Here is a 14975-nt window from a genome sequence, read left to right as displayed (position 1 = left end):
CAAACGGTTGTCTGAATCTGGAACACAAACATAATAAATTGGTCTTTTGGATGAATTCGATTAATACGATTCAAATCGATTTGCTTGATTTTAACCAAAACCAAATTGAATTGAATTCAGTTAGATTCGATTTTCTATTAGGGGTGAAAAAAATCTCATATCCAAACAAATCAAATCGAACAAATCGAATAAATCATTAACGTAACCGATGAACACCCCTAGTACCTGCACAAATACCTGTACCAGATTGTACCCGTATCGAAAATCAATAAAAACGTGTACCAATACCCGTACCGAATTTATCGGTATGGTACGGGTATCGGTATGGGTACTTTGGTACGGTACTCGTGTTTGTACCATTTTCATTTTTGTTTTCAAATATCCGACAATCTTGAAACCGATACAAGTTCGAGTAACAAACACCCTAAATTAGTCCGGTATAGGTACGAGTACATGTATGTGACATGTACCAAATTATTACAAGTACCAACTTGGTCTCCGATTGAGTGATCTATTAATATTGAAGAACCCTAATCCGGTCGTCGACTTTAAATGATATGTTTGTTTGTTCGACTCTTAAATGTTATATTATTTAATATTGAAGAAGTCAAGATACGTTTGATTTTTGTTTAATAATAATATGGTTGAAGAATTTGTTTTATATATTATATATAAAGAATCCTAATTAAATTCTTACATATTCCAACCAGGTACGTACTAGTACGTACTAGTACTTGTATCAAAATTCAACAAAAATGAGTACCGAATATGCTGAATCGGTATAGTCGTATAGATACCATTTTGTGGTGGGTCGTATTGAGAACAGCCTGGCTTAAACTTGTGGTGTATACAACTACTGAAACACCATATGTTCGTAAGTCACTTCATTTAAACCTCGATGGGAGTTTGCACTGTCTCTGTGTTTGTGTTTGGTGAGTATTTGCATATCTTTCCTTTGATTGATTGATTTGATTGATTCATACTTACATATACTATATATACAAATATTTATACAAACAATAACAATATGTCATACTTAACATTTTTTTAATTGTAACCAGTTCTTTTGCTAATGTTTCTTCATCTTGTTAATAATATCTTGACCTGTAATTCCATGAAACCATTATTTTCTTTAATCTTTTTTTCAGTTGCCAGTTGTTCCCATATTAGTTGATTAAGTGCAGGTTGTATTATTAATCTAATTACTATTATTATTATATAATATAATTACAAAGTTTGGTGCCGCAAAGTCCCGACTGGGCAACTCTGTGTACCTTATTGGTCCTTTTTAGTTTGTTTTAGTTTCGGTTATGAAAACCGGCCGAACACTTATCAGTACTTTTTGGTTTGTTTTAGTTCCGGTCCGTAACAAACGTGCCGCGAAGTCCCTACTGGGCAACTTTGCGGCACATTATTGGTCCTTTTTAGTTTCGGTCCGTAACAAATGTAGCGAAAACCGGCCGAACACTTATTGGTCCATTTTGGTTTTTTTTTAGTTTCGGTTCGTAAAAAACGTGACGAAAACCGACCGAATGTCAATTTTTGTTTTGTTTTAGTTTCAGTAGTGTAACAAACGTAGCTAAAACCGACCGAATGTCGATTTTGTTTTAGTTCCGATACTGTAACGAATGTGACAGAAACCAACTTAATTTGCTAAGACTCACCGTCTCAACGCCCGAGATTGACAACGATAGGGTTTTACCAACGACTGAATTTTACCGGCCGACGCCACTTGGTCCACCTCAAATTTTATTATTTTTTGTTTTTATTTTGGCTTTAGTTCCGGTACAATAACACACGTGACTGAAACCGACCGATTTCGCGTCAACTTACCGCCTCAACCTTTGCGACCGATATCGCTTGGGTTGTACCATTGCTCGGGTTTTACTAACCTGCAACGCTAGTTCATTACAATTATGTTTTCTTGTTCCCTAAGGTAGAAACGCTATATTGTTTTTTTTAACGGTGGAAGCTAGAAATTTCTATACTAGTTGTATAAGTACTTAAGGTTACAGAAGTCGTCAGACACTCCCAAGTTTGTTGACTTGAGAGTTGTGAGCACTCGGACATATGGCAAGTTATAATAAAATAATTTTTTGGTAGATTATAGACATACATGTTAAATATCATAATTTGCTGATATTTATAACAAAATACGCGAATATCAATATAAATCAAAATGATACATGTTGGTGGTTCCGAGTTGACCGGTTCCAAGGCGGAGTTTGACTGATTCAAACCGAGTTGACCGAATCCAAGTTGGCGGTTTCGTGCCGAGTTGACCGATTCAGACAGAGTTGATCGAATATGAGTATTATTGACCGAGTTGTGTAAAGAGCTTCGGAACACCCCCCCCCCCCCCCCCCCCGGAGTTCCGAGTACTTGCCGATTCCAAGGCCGAGTTGACCAACTTTTACAACACTGCTAGTCTCTATATATTTTAATCCTTGTACTTGTAATTTCTCATTCGTAGTGTTGAGAGGCAATAATAAAATCCTGGTTGCAGACCGTTGACGTAAGACATGTTAGACTGAACCACGTAAACCCTTGTGTCTCGTGTTCGTATATTTTTCTTCTGCAGTTTGATTGTGTGCGTGTGTTTGCATAACCGAGATCCTAACATGAAATACTAGAACAGAAGAAATGTATATAAATTGAAATGGTGTTTTGGCTTAAAAGGTTACTGAAATTTTATTATTTATTTTGGTAGGTGTTATCATTCCGCGAAAGCAGATCAGATGAAAGGAGAGTTTATATATTTACAGCTACAAAAACACTTTATCTCAGAACAAGTTCTAATAAAGAGAGGTTTGTCTGGATTAAAGCTCGGGCCTTAACCGAAAATCTGTTAATCTTTAAATCAGTTAACTAATGCATCGTTGTCAACGGAAAGATTAAAGAAGAAGGAACGAGTGCGGTGCGACAGTTAGAGGTGTGTTCTTTTCTTTTTAGTGCTTTATAATTTTTTTTAACTAACTAGTAAGTTTTTTTTCAACCAAGAACATTAACGAAATAGCCTTGACTTCTTAAAACTAAAAGTCAAACAGAGCGCAACAAGTGTCTTTTGGCATTTGGCACTACAGATTCATCTTGGCGCCACATATCCATATAGCCATATAGGACCCACGAATCAGAAAAACGTTTTGCTATAAAGTTAAAACGTGGCGCGGGAGATTTGAATCGAGGTTCAGATTCGTCAATGATTGGTGGCACGTGTCAAGTGATAGGTGGAAATTATTGGAAATTAAAAATAAAAAGAAGTCAAACGACTATTTTCGTAATTTCTAAAAATCAAGTTTATTTTGTTAATATTATCGGTCAATATGCATATTTTCATGATTTTCCCTGTTTTTATTTCTCAGAATTGTTATAAACATAATCTGAACTTTATAAACTTCTTTTAGTACCAATCATGTCAGGTTGGTGGGTTGACGGATTGCGGATTGGCGGGTTGACGGGTTGCAATGTGCAACCGAACCCGACCCATATTATTATTTGTGTCAAATATTTCAACCCTAACCCGCACACACCCAAATTCCGATCAACCCAAAAACGACCCGTTTGACCCATGTACAAAAAAAAAACTAAAAGATTTTTTTTAAATGGATATAATTTAGAGTCAGTAGGAAAAAATGAGTAATATGATGGCTTTATTTTTTTAAAAATAATTAAAATCATGAAATTGATTGGAAATCGCAAGATTATATTCGGAAAATGGGAAACGGAAAAAAACAAAAACAAAAACAAAAACAAAAATATAATTATAGCGCTTGATTACGCTTGATTTGAACTACTTAAACGGGTCAACCCGAACCCGACCTGTTTTAAACAGGTTGTGTTAGTCAACCCGAACTCAACCCGTTTTTTAAACGGGTCGTGTCAGTCAACCAAAAACCTGTTTTTCGTGTCGGACTCGGGTGGTGTTTCGGGTTCAGGTTGTATCAACGGTTGACGCCCCTACGTTAACCCTTGTATTTTTATATTTTTCAAAAAATATCTACAAGTTGGACCAGTGTTTTTTTACTTGGTAGTTGTCTAATATGAACAAAGATTTATATATCATCAAAGGTGTAACCTTTTCAAATCCTATACATGTATAAAATTTGAAGGCCCACCCATGTGGTTGGACTTATCTAACTCTAATAATTCATCATTTAAGAACCACAAATAATAAAGGAAAATTGGATTTTAATAATCCCAACTTAATGCAGTTGGCCGATAATAATCCCAACTTTGAAAATAGCTGTCACTGGTCCCAACTTTCACACTATTTGTTTTCACTGGACCTTCGTTAAAAAAAACTTAACGAAGTTAAGTTTTTTTCAAATTTCAAACTGATATTTTAGGGCTTTTGATCGGAATGGGGATACGAGTCGATTTATGTAAAACTTAACTCGAAACGCCGTTTCAAACAACTTGATTTTTGTTAAATAAAAGTTTAAACACCAGAATTGAGGCATCCTTTAGTCGTTTGGACAACCGTTTGAAGGTAAGTTTTACATAAATCGACTCGTATCCTCATTCCGATCAAAAGCCTTAAAATATCAGTTTGAAATTTGAAATTTTTTTTTTAACAGAGGTCCAGTGAAAACAAATAGTGTGAAAGTTGGGACCAGTGACAGCTATTTTCAAAGTTGGGATTATTATCGGCCAACTGCATTAAGTTGGGATTATTAAAATCCAATTTTCCAATAATAAATTCTATACAACACTTTTAAAAAAACTTACTACTGTCATTTCATTATATCGGTCACGTTGTACACGGGTCACTTGTATATATATTATAAGTAGTTGATATGCTGGTTGATCAACTTTGTGTTTGATCATGCATTTGACATTTGGTATGTAACATAATACCATAATATTATTCATATTTATATAATATATATATCATATATCAAGCAAGCATATTTTGCATGTTTCAGGTTGAGAAACAAGAACATGAGAATATTTATATTTACTTTTTCGACACGCAAGATTGTTTTCCCGAATTAAAAACCCGACCCGATGAAATGTGTGAAGTCGAAAGGCGAAATAAGCTTCCGGATCCATCAGAGAAAGAAAAGGGGGTGAGTCTGTGGTCTCTGATCAAAGACAATGTCGGTAAGGATCTCACGCGAGTGTGTCTTCCCGTTTATTTTCCCGAATGGTCTCTGACACGAGTGTTGGTTAACTTTTTCTGTTAAAATTTTGAAAATGACCAAAATACCCTTGGTCCATCCGTCCATGTCAGAGACCATTCGTGTTGAGTGGAGGTTATCTTTTTCTGTTAAAATTTTCAAAATGACCAAAATACCCTTGGTCCATCCGTCCATGTCAGAAACCATTCGTTTTGAGTGGAGGTTAACTTTTTCTGTTAAATTTTTCAAAATGACCAAAATATCCTTGGTCCATCCGTCCATGTCAGAGACCATTCGTTGTGAGTGGAGGTTAACTTTTTCTGTTAAATTTTTCAAAATGACCAAAATACCCTTGGTCCATCCGTCCATGTCAGAGACCATTCGTGTTGAGTGGAAGTTAACTTTTTCTGTTAAAATTTTCAAAATGACCAAAATACCCTTGGTCCGTCCGTCCATGTCAGAGACCATTCGTGTTACGTTTATGCATATGTATGGACTTATGTTTTAATATTATTTATGATGTGGTTATAGGGAAATAGTCTCCAAAGAATATTAAATGTTGCTGCGTTCGCGGTTTCCGGATACGCTTCTTCAGAAGGACGACATTGCAAACCGTTTAATCCGTTATTAGGGGAAACTTATGAAGCTGATTATCCTGAGAAAGGTGTTCGTTTTATTTCCGAGAAGGTTTGTTGTTTTACAAAGTGTGCAGGCTATTTATTTATTTATTGTTACAATTTTAAAGGTCATGTTTTTTTTTTTGAAAACAGGTTAGTCATCATCCGACGGTGATAGCGTGTCACTCGGAAGGTAAAGGGTGGAAGTTTTGGGGGGATACCAACATCAGAACAAGATTTTGGGGACCGTCTATTCAGCTTGATCCGGTCGGTGTTCTTACACTAGAATTTGATGATGGAGAGGTGTTCCAGTGGAGCAAGGTACATATATTAGGACACATACATGACACAATTATAAGTGTGTCCGACACGGCGCGTTTTCGTGTCATGAATAAATATTTGAGTTCATCTGGTGCCATTTTTTTAATTAAAAAAAGGTATATTGGTTTTTATTAATCTCAACTATCGTCTTTTGGTCGATGTCGGTCCCAACTAACGAATTGGTTGTTGACGGTCCCAACTTTTAACGTATTTGTTCCCAACGGTCCACGACTAACAGAATCCTAACGCCATTAATTTCAGGTTGCCGGAAAAACGTTTTTGGCCGGAAAGTCATTTTTTTGTCGAAAAACACAACCTGAACACCGCCACCGCCGCCACCACCAATTGACTCACCGCCAACCAACCACCACCACTTGAGCACCATCAACAGATTCCGAAAATGGTTCTAGGGTTACGCCGACCTTAATAATTGGGGCTTTTACTAGAAAAAGGTTCCTAAAGGTCCGATCCAAAGTTACCAAGATTTTTGGAAAACAATGTGAGTTTTCCGGCCAAAAACGTTTTTCCGGTGACCTGAAACTAACGCCGTTATGATTCTGTTAGTCACGGACCGTTAGGAACCCATACGTTAAAACTTGGAACCGTCAACAACCAATTCATTAGTTGGGACCAGCAGTGACCAAAAGATCATAGTTGGGATTAATAAAAACCAACATACCTTTTCTTAGTTAAAAAAAAGTCAAATGATATATGAGTTAATAATAAGTCATGTGCCAGTTTTGTCTAAGTCAATGGTCAAACTTGCTATTTTGGCAATTTCCTTTTTTTTTACTTGGTATAATTTTGTATCTACTGTCAGGTGACAACCAACATTTACAATCTTATTTTTGGTAAAGTTTATTGTGATCATCATGGAACAATGCATATCCGAGGTAACCGAGAATACTCGTGCCAACTGAAGTTCGAAAAACAGTCTTTTCTTGAAAGAAATCCTCGTTAGGTAACCGCTTTTAAAATGCTATACTAGTCATGACTTTAACAAATGATTACTTTATTTTTTATCAATATTTATTTTTTTAGGTACACGGGTTTGTTGAAGACGTTAGTCATAAGAAATATGCAACTTTATTCGGGAAGTGGGATGATAGCATGTATTACATAAACGGAGTTGCAAATGTGAAGCCAAAGGATTTGAGTGATGCGAATCTTTTATGGAAAAGATCTTTGCCTCCAAGTAATCTCACTCGATACAATCTAACGGCTTTTGCTATCACATTGAATGAATTAACACCAGGATTGCAGGTAGTTGGGACATGATGAAAGATAAATGAAAAATATATGTTTATTTATTAGTTATTATATTTAGTTTGTGTTTGTTTCTAATTATATTTGGTGTTTGAGAACGGGTTAAGGAGAAGCTTCCACCTACGGATTCAAGACTCCGTCCAGATCAGCGTCACCTAGAGAACGGGGAATATGACATGGCAAACGCTGAAAAGTTACGTCTCGAGACCAGACAGAGAATGGTAACAGTTAATAACATATACTAGAGTAAATTGCGGTTTTCGTCCCTGTGGTTTATCCAAATCTTCGTTTTTAGTCCAACGGTTTTAAATCTGCGATTTTCGTCCCTGTGGTTTCATTTCACTTGCAGTTAAACCCGACCCTACTAACCCTGTTAAGTCTGGTCGTTAAACCCATCAGCATGCCCCTCGCGTGAGGGGCAGATTTGTCCTTTTTCTCACCAAATAAACCCCAACCCTAATTCGCAAGTCCCCTCGCGTGAGAGGCTGAGGTGTATTTGGGAAAAAAAGGACAAAATTGCCCCTCACGTGAGGGGCACGCTGATGAGTTTAACGATCGGACTTAACGGGGTTAGCGAGGTCGGGTTTAATTGCAAGTGAAATGAAACCACATGGACGAAAATCGCAGATTTGAAATTATTGGACTAAAACCGCAGATTTGGACAAACCACAAGGACGAAAATCGCAGTTTACTCTAATTAGTAACAATTACTAATAACTCTTCTTATCAACTTATTATTAAAAGTTTATCGTTATGACGTTATCTGCTCTAAACTTTGCAGTCGAGAAAATTACAAGAAAACGGATGGAAGCCGCGATGGTTCCAAAAAGACGGTGAAAGTGGTGCCTATCGATACATAGGCGGATACTGGGAAACACGAGATGAGCGTAGATGGGACGGTTGCCTAAATATATTTGGTGAGGTTAGCCAAGATATTAGTGATTCCAAAAGCAGATCATGAATTATAAGGTAATGAATTTTGTTCCTTTATCTTATAATATACTTAAGCTAGATTCCTTAAAAAAACATGGTGAATGCAGCAGGACATAATTATGTTTTGGAAGAATGTTATTCTCAAGATCTTCAGACTCACTAAGTTAGCCTTACTTAATTTACAAGTTATTTGTATACAAAAATAAAACAAGGAAAAGAGAGTTAATTTCCCAAAAATGTCAAAAGGAAATTGTCCACACAAGTTGTTTAGAAAAACAGAAAATATAGTGTATGTTTTTGTCAATATATATATATATATATATATATATATATATATATATATATATATATAATTATTTATGTATGGTATTGTTTACTACTTTACTAGCTCATTTGGGAAGTCCCTAATTTCATTTGGTTTCAAGCTTTATGTAGGATTTTCTTATAAATGAAAATATCTAGAGTGTAAACTAATGTAAATCGGTCGGTTTAAGATCTAAACATTTACAGTTCGGTACGGTTTAGAACGTGGACTCGGCAGTTTAACCTTTGTTATTTATGTTATATAGTTATGAACCGTTGATTTTAATAAAAAATATTAATATTGAAAAAAGGAATTGTTCAATCCACTAAAGCCAAACCATTAAACAGCTAAACCGGCCGGTTCATTTTGTTAGGCCCGCCTAGACCCCAAACATGGCTTGGCCGCCGTCTCAATCCTGTTTCTGTTGGGGGTCTTTTTTTATATATTAAAAAACTATGTGCTTATATAAAGGGTCTAAAAGTTATAAAAAAACCCAAATATAAACAAAATAATGAATTTGGATCTTCTAAATTCTAATAGATTAGTGATAACATATGCCTTACTATTTAATTAATTGATAAACAAAATAACGAATTTGGGCCTAAGCCTGAACAATTCTAATTAATTGATAAACGATCTAGGCCCAACCATTTGCAGTATCTCAATTAGGGATGAGATCCGTATCGATCTCAATTTTCTCAAAATCTCGGTATTGGTACTGGTACCATTTTGCCTACAATTTGTCATTCCCCGAATGCCTAGTTAACGGTTTGATCAAGAATTTTCATCAAAACCGACGGAATTAGACATGACCACGCTGCTTGTTTTCACTTTTTCTTAACCGAAAAAGAAAGTAAAGCACACCACAAAACTATAATAAAAATGGATATACATATAAACTTTAAATATGATCATCATTTGTTTAAGCTACACGAAATAATGGGTGGGTGCACTTTTACATCTCCATTATTTTGGTCGTCATCATCATCATCTTCAACTTATACAAAGCAACTAATATTAGACAAGATAGTTAAATAAAGGAGAGGGATAAAATATTCAAGTCACTTCTTCACTTGCTCTTCTTCCAACTCAATATTCTCCCCAGCAACCCTATGCTCCCTATAAACGTACCATTTTGCCCCTAACAAATATAACCCCATGTTTATAACACTTAGAACCGTTAGCAACCAATAGAAGTTATAAAGTTTCCCCTTGTTCAAATTATCCGCTAGCCACGGGTGCCCGTTTCCAGTCACTTTGTGCACTATGGTCACCAACAACGAGCTTAAAAAGAACCCCAGCGACAACGTGCTTAAAAACAACCCGGTACTCATTGTTTTCATCCCTTTAGGACATTCCCTTAAAAAGAAATCAAGTTGTCCTATGTAAGTAAATGCCTCACCGGACCCCACAAAGAAAAATTGTGGGACCAACCAGAACACGCTAAGTGGGACCACCTTTGATGGGTCATCAACCAAACCATGGGTTTGAGCCATGTGGAGCCGCTTGATCTCGATCAAGGCGGCTGCAACCATTGCAAATGTGGACATGACTAGCCCAACACCTATGCGTTGAAGTGGGCTTAGCCCTTGTGGGTTTCTTAGGAAACGTTTGGCGATTGGGACTATGATTCGGTCGTATATGGGGACGGTTAAGAGAATGCTGCCCACGAAGAAGACTGTGAGGGAGGCTGCGGGGATTTGGAAGGATTTGCCTATGTGTCGGTCCATGGTGGTGGCTTGTGACACGGAGAAAGTGGTCATTTGGGCGTATATGGTCCAGAACATGATTGTGGTGGCCCAAATTGGGAGCATTGTGATCACCATTTTTACTTCTTCTACGTCGGTTAAAGTTGTGAGGAACCATTTGCTTGCCTTCGAAATTTCACCTGGTTTTTCGTTGTTCTTGATTGCTGCTTTGTCAAGAAAACTACAATTATAGAAATCAATGAGTTATGTGATTTATTTAGAAACATATAAAAACAAATGATTTAAAAGTTTAAATAGGTCAATCTGTAAACTCGTTAGTCAACCATATCAATACATTTTTAGCTAAAAGTACTGACAATTGACTGAAAACGTCAATAGATTAAACATGTTCTTTGTAGGTATATGATTTATAATATACGTCAATACAAAGATTTATCTTTGCGATAGAATTTTAACTCATATATGTTTTCCTACTCAAAGGTATCATAGCTTTGTCGGAGCTGAGCTGGACTCAAAAAGTTAAATTAATATGGATTTTTTCAAATTTTATATAAAACTTGTGCTTGGTCCGTAAGTAATTTTTCAATCTTGAGTTTGGCTCAGACTCGACCTTTCTTAATTAGTTTGTTTATATATACATATAACTATTTCCATATATAACTATATATGTTATAAAATATTTTTAATTTTATCTTAATTGTATTAATGAGATATTTCTTATGTAACGTGCAATTATTATATTAAATAAAATTATTTTATTTACATCTATTATACATGTATTCTTTTATACTTATGCAAAATGAGTTCCATGCCAATTGATTTATTAAGGGTTATGCTATACACTAGCTTCTTCGTCACATTATACTTACCGTGTGACATTATATGGTTCGTATAACCTTTGCATATCGCATGTCACATCTATAAAATTAGGTCATATAAAACAAATTTTCAACAGGCTGCATAACTTCTATATTAACCCATCACTGTCACGTCATTCAGTTTCAGTAAAAGTTTGTAATTTTTTATAAAACCTTATAGGGGTCAAAATATGCATTCTCGTCCTGTAATATCACATGATGGTATAAAAAAACTTTTGAAGTTATGTACTTATGTTATACAACCATCCAAAGGTTGAAAAGTTACTGTTGATAGTCTGGACACATTTGTTTCCTTGGCCTATTTGTTTGGATAGATTCACTGCTTGACATATGACAACAAAAGTACAAAGATATAATAAATTTTGTACTTTTGTTTTATCATTATGCGTTACTTTAACTCACACGTATTAAACATGTTGTGTTTTAGTAACTTATAAGAAATAATAATAATAATAATAATAATAATAATAATAATAATAATAATAATAATAATAATAATAATAATAATAATAAGACTAACCGGAACTGTTTGCTATGGGGCAACTTCTGCTTTAGTTTCCTAGGATCTTCAGCATTCGGAACATCATCAACATTAAACAACAAACTAGGATCCGAGGGTAACTCCAAATGTCTTCTCCTCCACGCCGCAATAAAAACCGATGCTATTTGAGTTAGCGGACTACCTACCAGTTTCTTGAAGCGGTACCTTCTAGTACCCGACATGAATATTACAAACCCCAACACGATACAACACGCCACGATCCCATAACCCCATCTACGTCCGAGATTGTCTTGAATATAAACTAGAACCGTAACCGCGGCTAGTGACCCGATACTTATAAAGAAAAAGAACCAGTTAAAGAAAGCGGTCATTTGTGCCTTTTCTTCCTTGTTGGATTCGTCAAACTGGTCTGACCCGAAACCTGATACGCTGGACTTGAGTCCTCCAGTTCCAAGAGCGGTTAGGTAGAGCGCGAGGTATAGGACGGCTAGTTGAAGATCGGTGGCTGGAATGCAGGAGCCGCCCGTCTGGGTGCATTTTGGTGGTTGTAAACTTGGAATGGCAGTTGAGATTGTTAATATTGTCACACCCTGTTGATTATTAACCAAAATATAAATTATAAAAAAAACTAACGAAGTAACATACACATTAAAAGTTTAAAACATAGAGAAGTTATGAGAACATGACATGAAAAGAATCATTTTTATTAACATAACTATCATGTTTAATAAACAAGTTGTATGCCGGTTTAACTGTTTAACTAAATGACGCGTGTTCAAGATGAAATATTCCCTTTTAGCTAAGCAAGTGAACCCACTAACATGTTTATGACATATCTAGCCCAATTTTTTTGCAACACACCAATTCGGTTGCGCTTTTACAACTTGGTTATTAGTTTATGATCACCCTTCAACCGGCATCCCGTTTAGATAAATGGGTTAAACATTTCGTGTTTTGATTACACAATTTTAAGTTAGCGCGAGTTAAGATTGATACTTATGACACAGATAAAATACGAGTTGTGTTCAAGTTAAACAATTCAACTCATTAGCCCACTAACTAAACAAGTGATTTAAAAAAACCATTATCATACCTTTAAAAATATAAACAAAAAGTTTATAAAGACAAAAATAAAACAAAACAAAAACAACATAAGTAATAATAATAACAATTAAATAACATTGGCCCTAGGAACTTGGAAGTGTAAAAAAGAATACTAACCAATGCTTGAACAGCCGTGAATATTGCAATAGTAAGATACCGACCGAGAAAGGTGTCAGCAACAAAACCACCTAGGAGACACAACATGAACGAGGTACCCATGAAGTTCGTAACGTCGTTAGCAGCGTTAGCATTTCCCAAATGCATGGTACCGGTTAAGTATGTCACCATATTAACCGCAATTCCTAACGTTGCTAGTCTTTCACATGCCTCCACCCCTGCATTTTAAAATACAAAATATGATAATATTAATAATCGTAACAAAAAGAAATAAAAAATAAAAAAAATATTAACAAAGTGTTAATTGGACCTAGAATCATGGCGGCACTGGTCCAGCCGCCGGTGGTGGAACGAGCCGTCGGCCGGCCTTTGTAGTCCCAAGCATCGGGTACGGTTTTGGCGACTTGTGACTCAGGATCAGAGAGAACCATAGTTTTGTGAACTATGAAGAATATTCAAGTACAAAGGCTATAAAATTGGAGGAAGACTGACCTGTCTTTTATAGCCGTGACAATATCACATTTCAAAGTTTTTACGTGTTACACAATATCACTTTTTACCTTTTCATCCCCACTTCATTTTGCTTATTTATTATTCATGGCTTAAAAGAATAGTTTTTAAAAAAGAATATGCCAAAACTTTCTATAAGTAATTTATTGTAATTGTTCTTTTTTACCTTGAGATTTTTTTTATTTCATTACACTTATTCAATAGAATATAATTTACTATAAAACGATTACAATAAAGTGGCAGGCAAACGGGCAACAAGTTGCGCCGTAACCCCATTTTGAATAGCAAAGCCAATCCTGCTAAAAACGAAGCTTTGTGACCTAGAAGCTGAAGAGGTTCCGCGTACGACGCGCTGAACCCTACTCAAGAATTTTACAGCCTCTAGGGCCAGAAACTTAAATCATGTTAAGTTTAAACGAGCTTCGACAATTAAATTTGTTTAATAAACGAGATGGAGTTTAACTTATCATTCTCGAAAAGGCTTGCGAGTCAACAAGCCTTTTCTTAATATTCTTTTATTAATTATATTCAATGTATTGAGATTATAGTTATGTTATATATTATCATTGTTATATATAATATAATTATGAAAAAGTATTTAAATAATATATGCTATATCTCTGAGCTTCCTGGAAATGGGTATTAAACAAAGGTTCTCGACGAACCGGGTTCCGACCGAATAGAGCGCGGAGCCAACGAGTTGTGCTCCTTGTTGTTCGGATCTTGACCGGGTCCGAGCTTCCCAAGCTCTATGCTGTTGGGGTATATTATAATATCTTTTGACTCATGCACTACATGTGGTTTTTAATAAAATATAACATATAATAAATAGTTATAAACATAAACAAAATACAATACACAATAAAATTATAATATTATTAATAGTTTGAGTCTTTAAGGGGTTATTTGTGATTGCTTATGTTGTAAGAGAGTAAGTTAATAAGTCTAAATATTTTGACTTATTAACTTTTAACAAAAAGTCATATAAGAGGGTAAAATAAAAATTCTAAACACCCCCTAAAACTTATATTCCATCATCTAAAGTGTATACTTTATTAATTAAAAAAATGACTACAAACTCAACACATAGTTATGATAATATTTTATGTGTTAGGATAAAAACTAATAAGTGTTTGTAAATCAAATACAAACTCAGCACATAGGCATAGCCATGACAATATCACATTTAAAGTTTTTACGTGTTACATAATATCACTTTTTTCCTATTCATCCCCCTTCATTTTGCTAAGGATTATTATTAATATTCATGGCTTAAAAGAATAGTTTTTAAAAAAGAATATACCAAAACTTTCTATAAGTAATTTATTGTAGTTATTCTTTTTTTTTACCTTGAGAATTGTTGCTAGGGATCGGTATTTTAATAATTCGAATTAAGTTAAGTTTTAATGAGTTTCAACTTGTTTATTTAATAAACGAGCCTGAGGATAACTTAACAGGCTTGAAAAGGCTAGTGAGTCAACGCGCCTATTTTTTTAATATTCTTTTATTAGTTATATTCAACTTGTGTTTTACCGGCGCGTCGCGCCGGGCAGGTTGCATAACACACCAGGTAAGTCATCTATTTATGTACCCG

The 14975-nt window shown here is 35.2% G+C and overlaps 1 protein-coding gene and 1 pseudogene across 2 annotated transcripts; one reads left to right on the top strand and one right to left on the bottom strand.

Moving 5' to 3' along the window:
• Positions 1 to 4982: 4982 nt before the first annotated feature.
• On the top strand, positions 4983 to 8405 carry LOC143579995 (oxysterol-binding protein-related protein 2A-like; annotated as a pseudogene). The gene is made up of 8 exons (XR_013143567.1): positions 4983 to 5222; positions 5652 to 5807; positions 5891 to 6058; positions 6879 to 7019; positions 7100 to 7321; positions 7432 to 7545; positions 8106 to 8293; positions 8368 to 8405. The product of XR_013143567.1 is annotated as an oxysterol-binding protein-related protein 2A-like (transcript).
• Positions 8406 to 9450: 1045 nt separating this feature from the next.
• Positions 9451 to 13314, bottom strand: LOC143579994 (protein NRT1/ PTR FAMILY 6.3-like). The gene is made up of 4 exons (XM_077063151.1): positions 13182 to 13314; positions 12872 to 13089; positions 11669 to 12240; positions 9451 to 10490 (listed from the first exon to the last, which is right to left on the bottom strand). The coding sequence occupies exons 1-4, from the start codon at positions 13300 to 13302 to the stop codon at positions 9623 to 9625; spliced, it is 1779 nt and encodes a 592-aa protein (XP_076919266.1). The 5' UTR covers positions 13303 to 13314; the 3' UTR covers positions 9451 to 9622.
• Positions 13315 to 14975: the final 1661 nt, after the last annotated feature.

Source organism: Bidens hawaiensis, unplaced genomic scaffold, assembly GCF_021521415.1.
Source record: "Bidens hawaiensis isolate Kalapana, Puna unplaced genomic scaffold, B.hawaiensis_p1.1 tig00030191_1, whole genome shotgun sequence".
Taxonomy (NCBI): domain Eukaryota; kingdom Viridiplantae; phylum Streptophyta; class Magnoliopsida; order Asterales; family Asteraceae; genus Bidens; species Bidens hawaiensis.
Note: the sequence above shows the minus strand (reverse complement) of the source record. Positions and strands in the feature narration are given on the sequence as shown.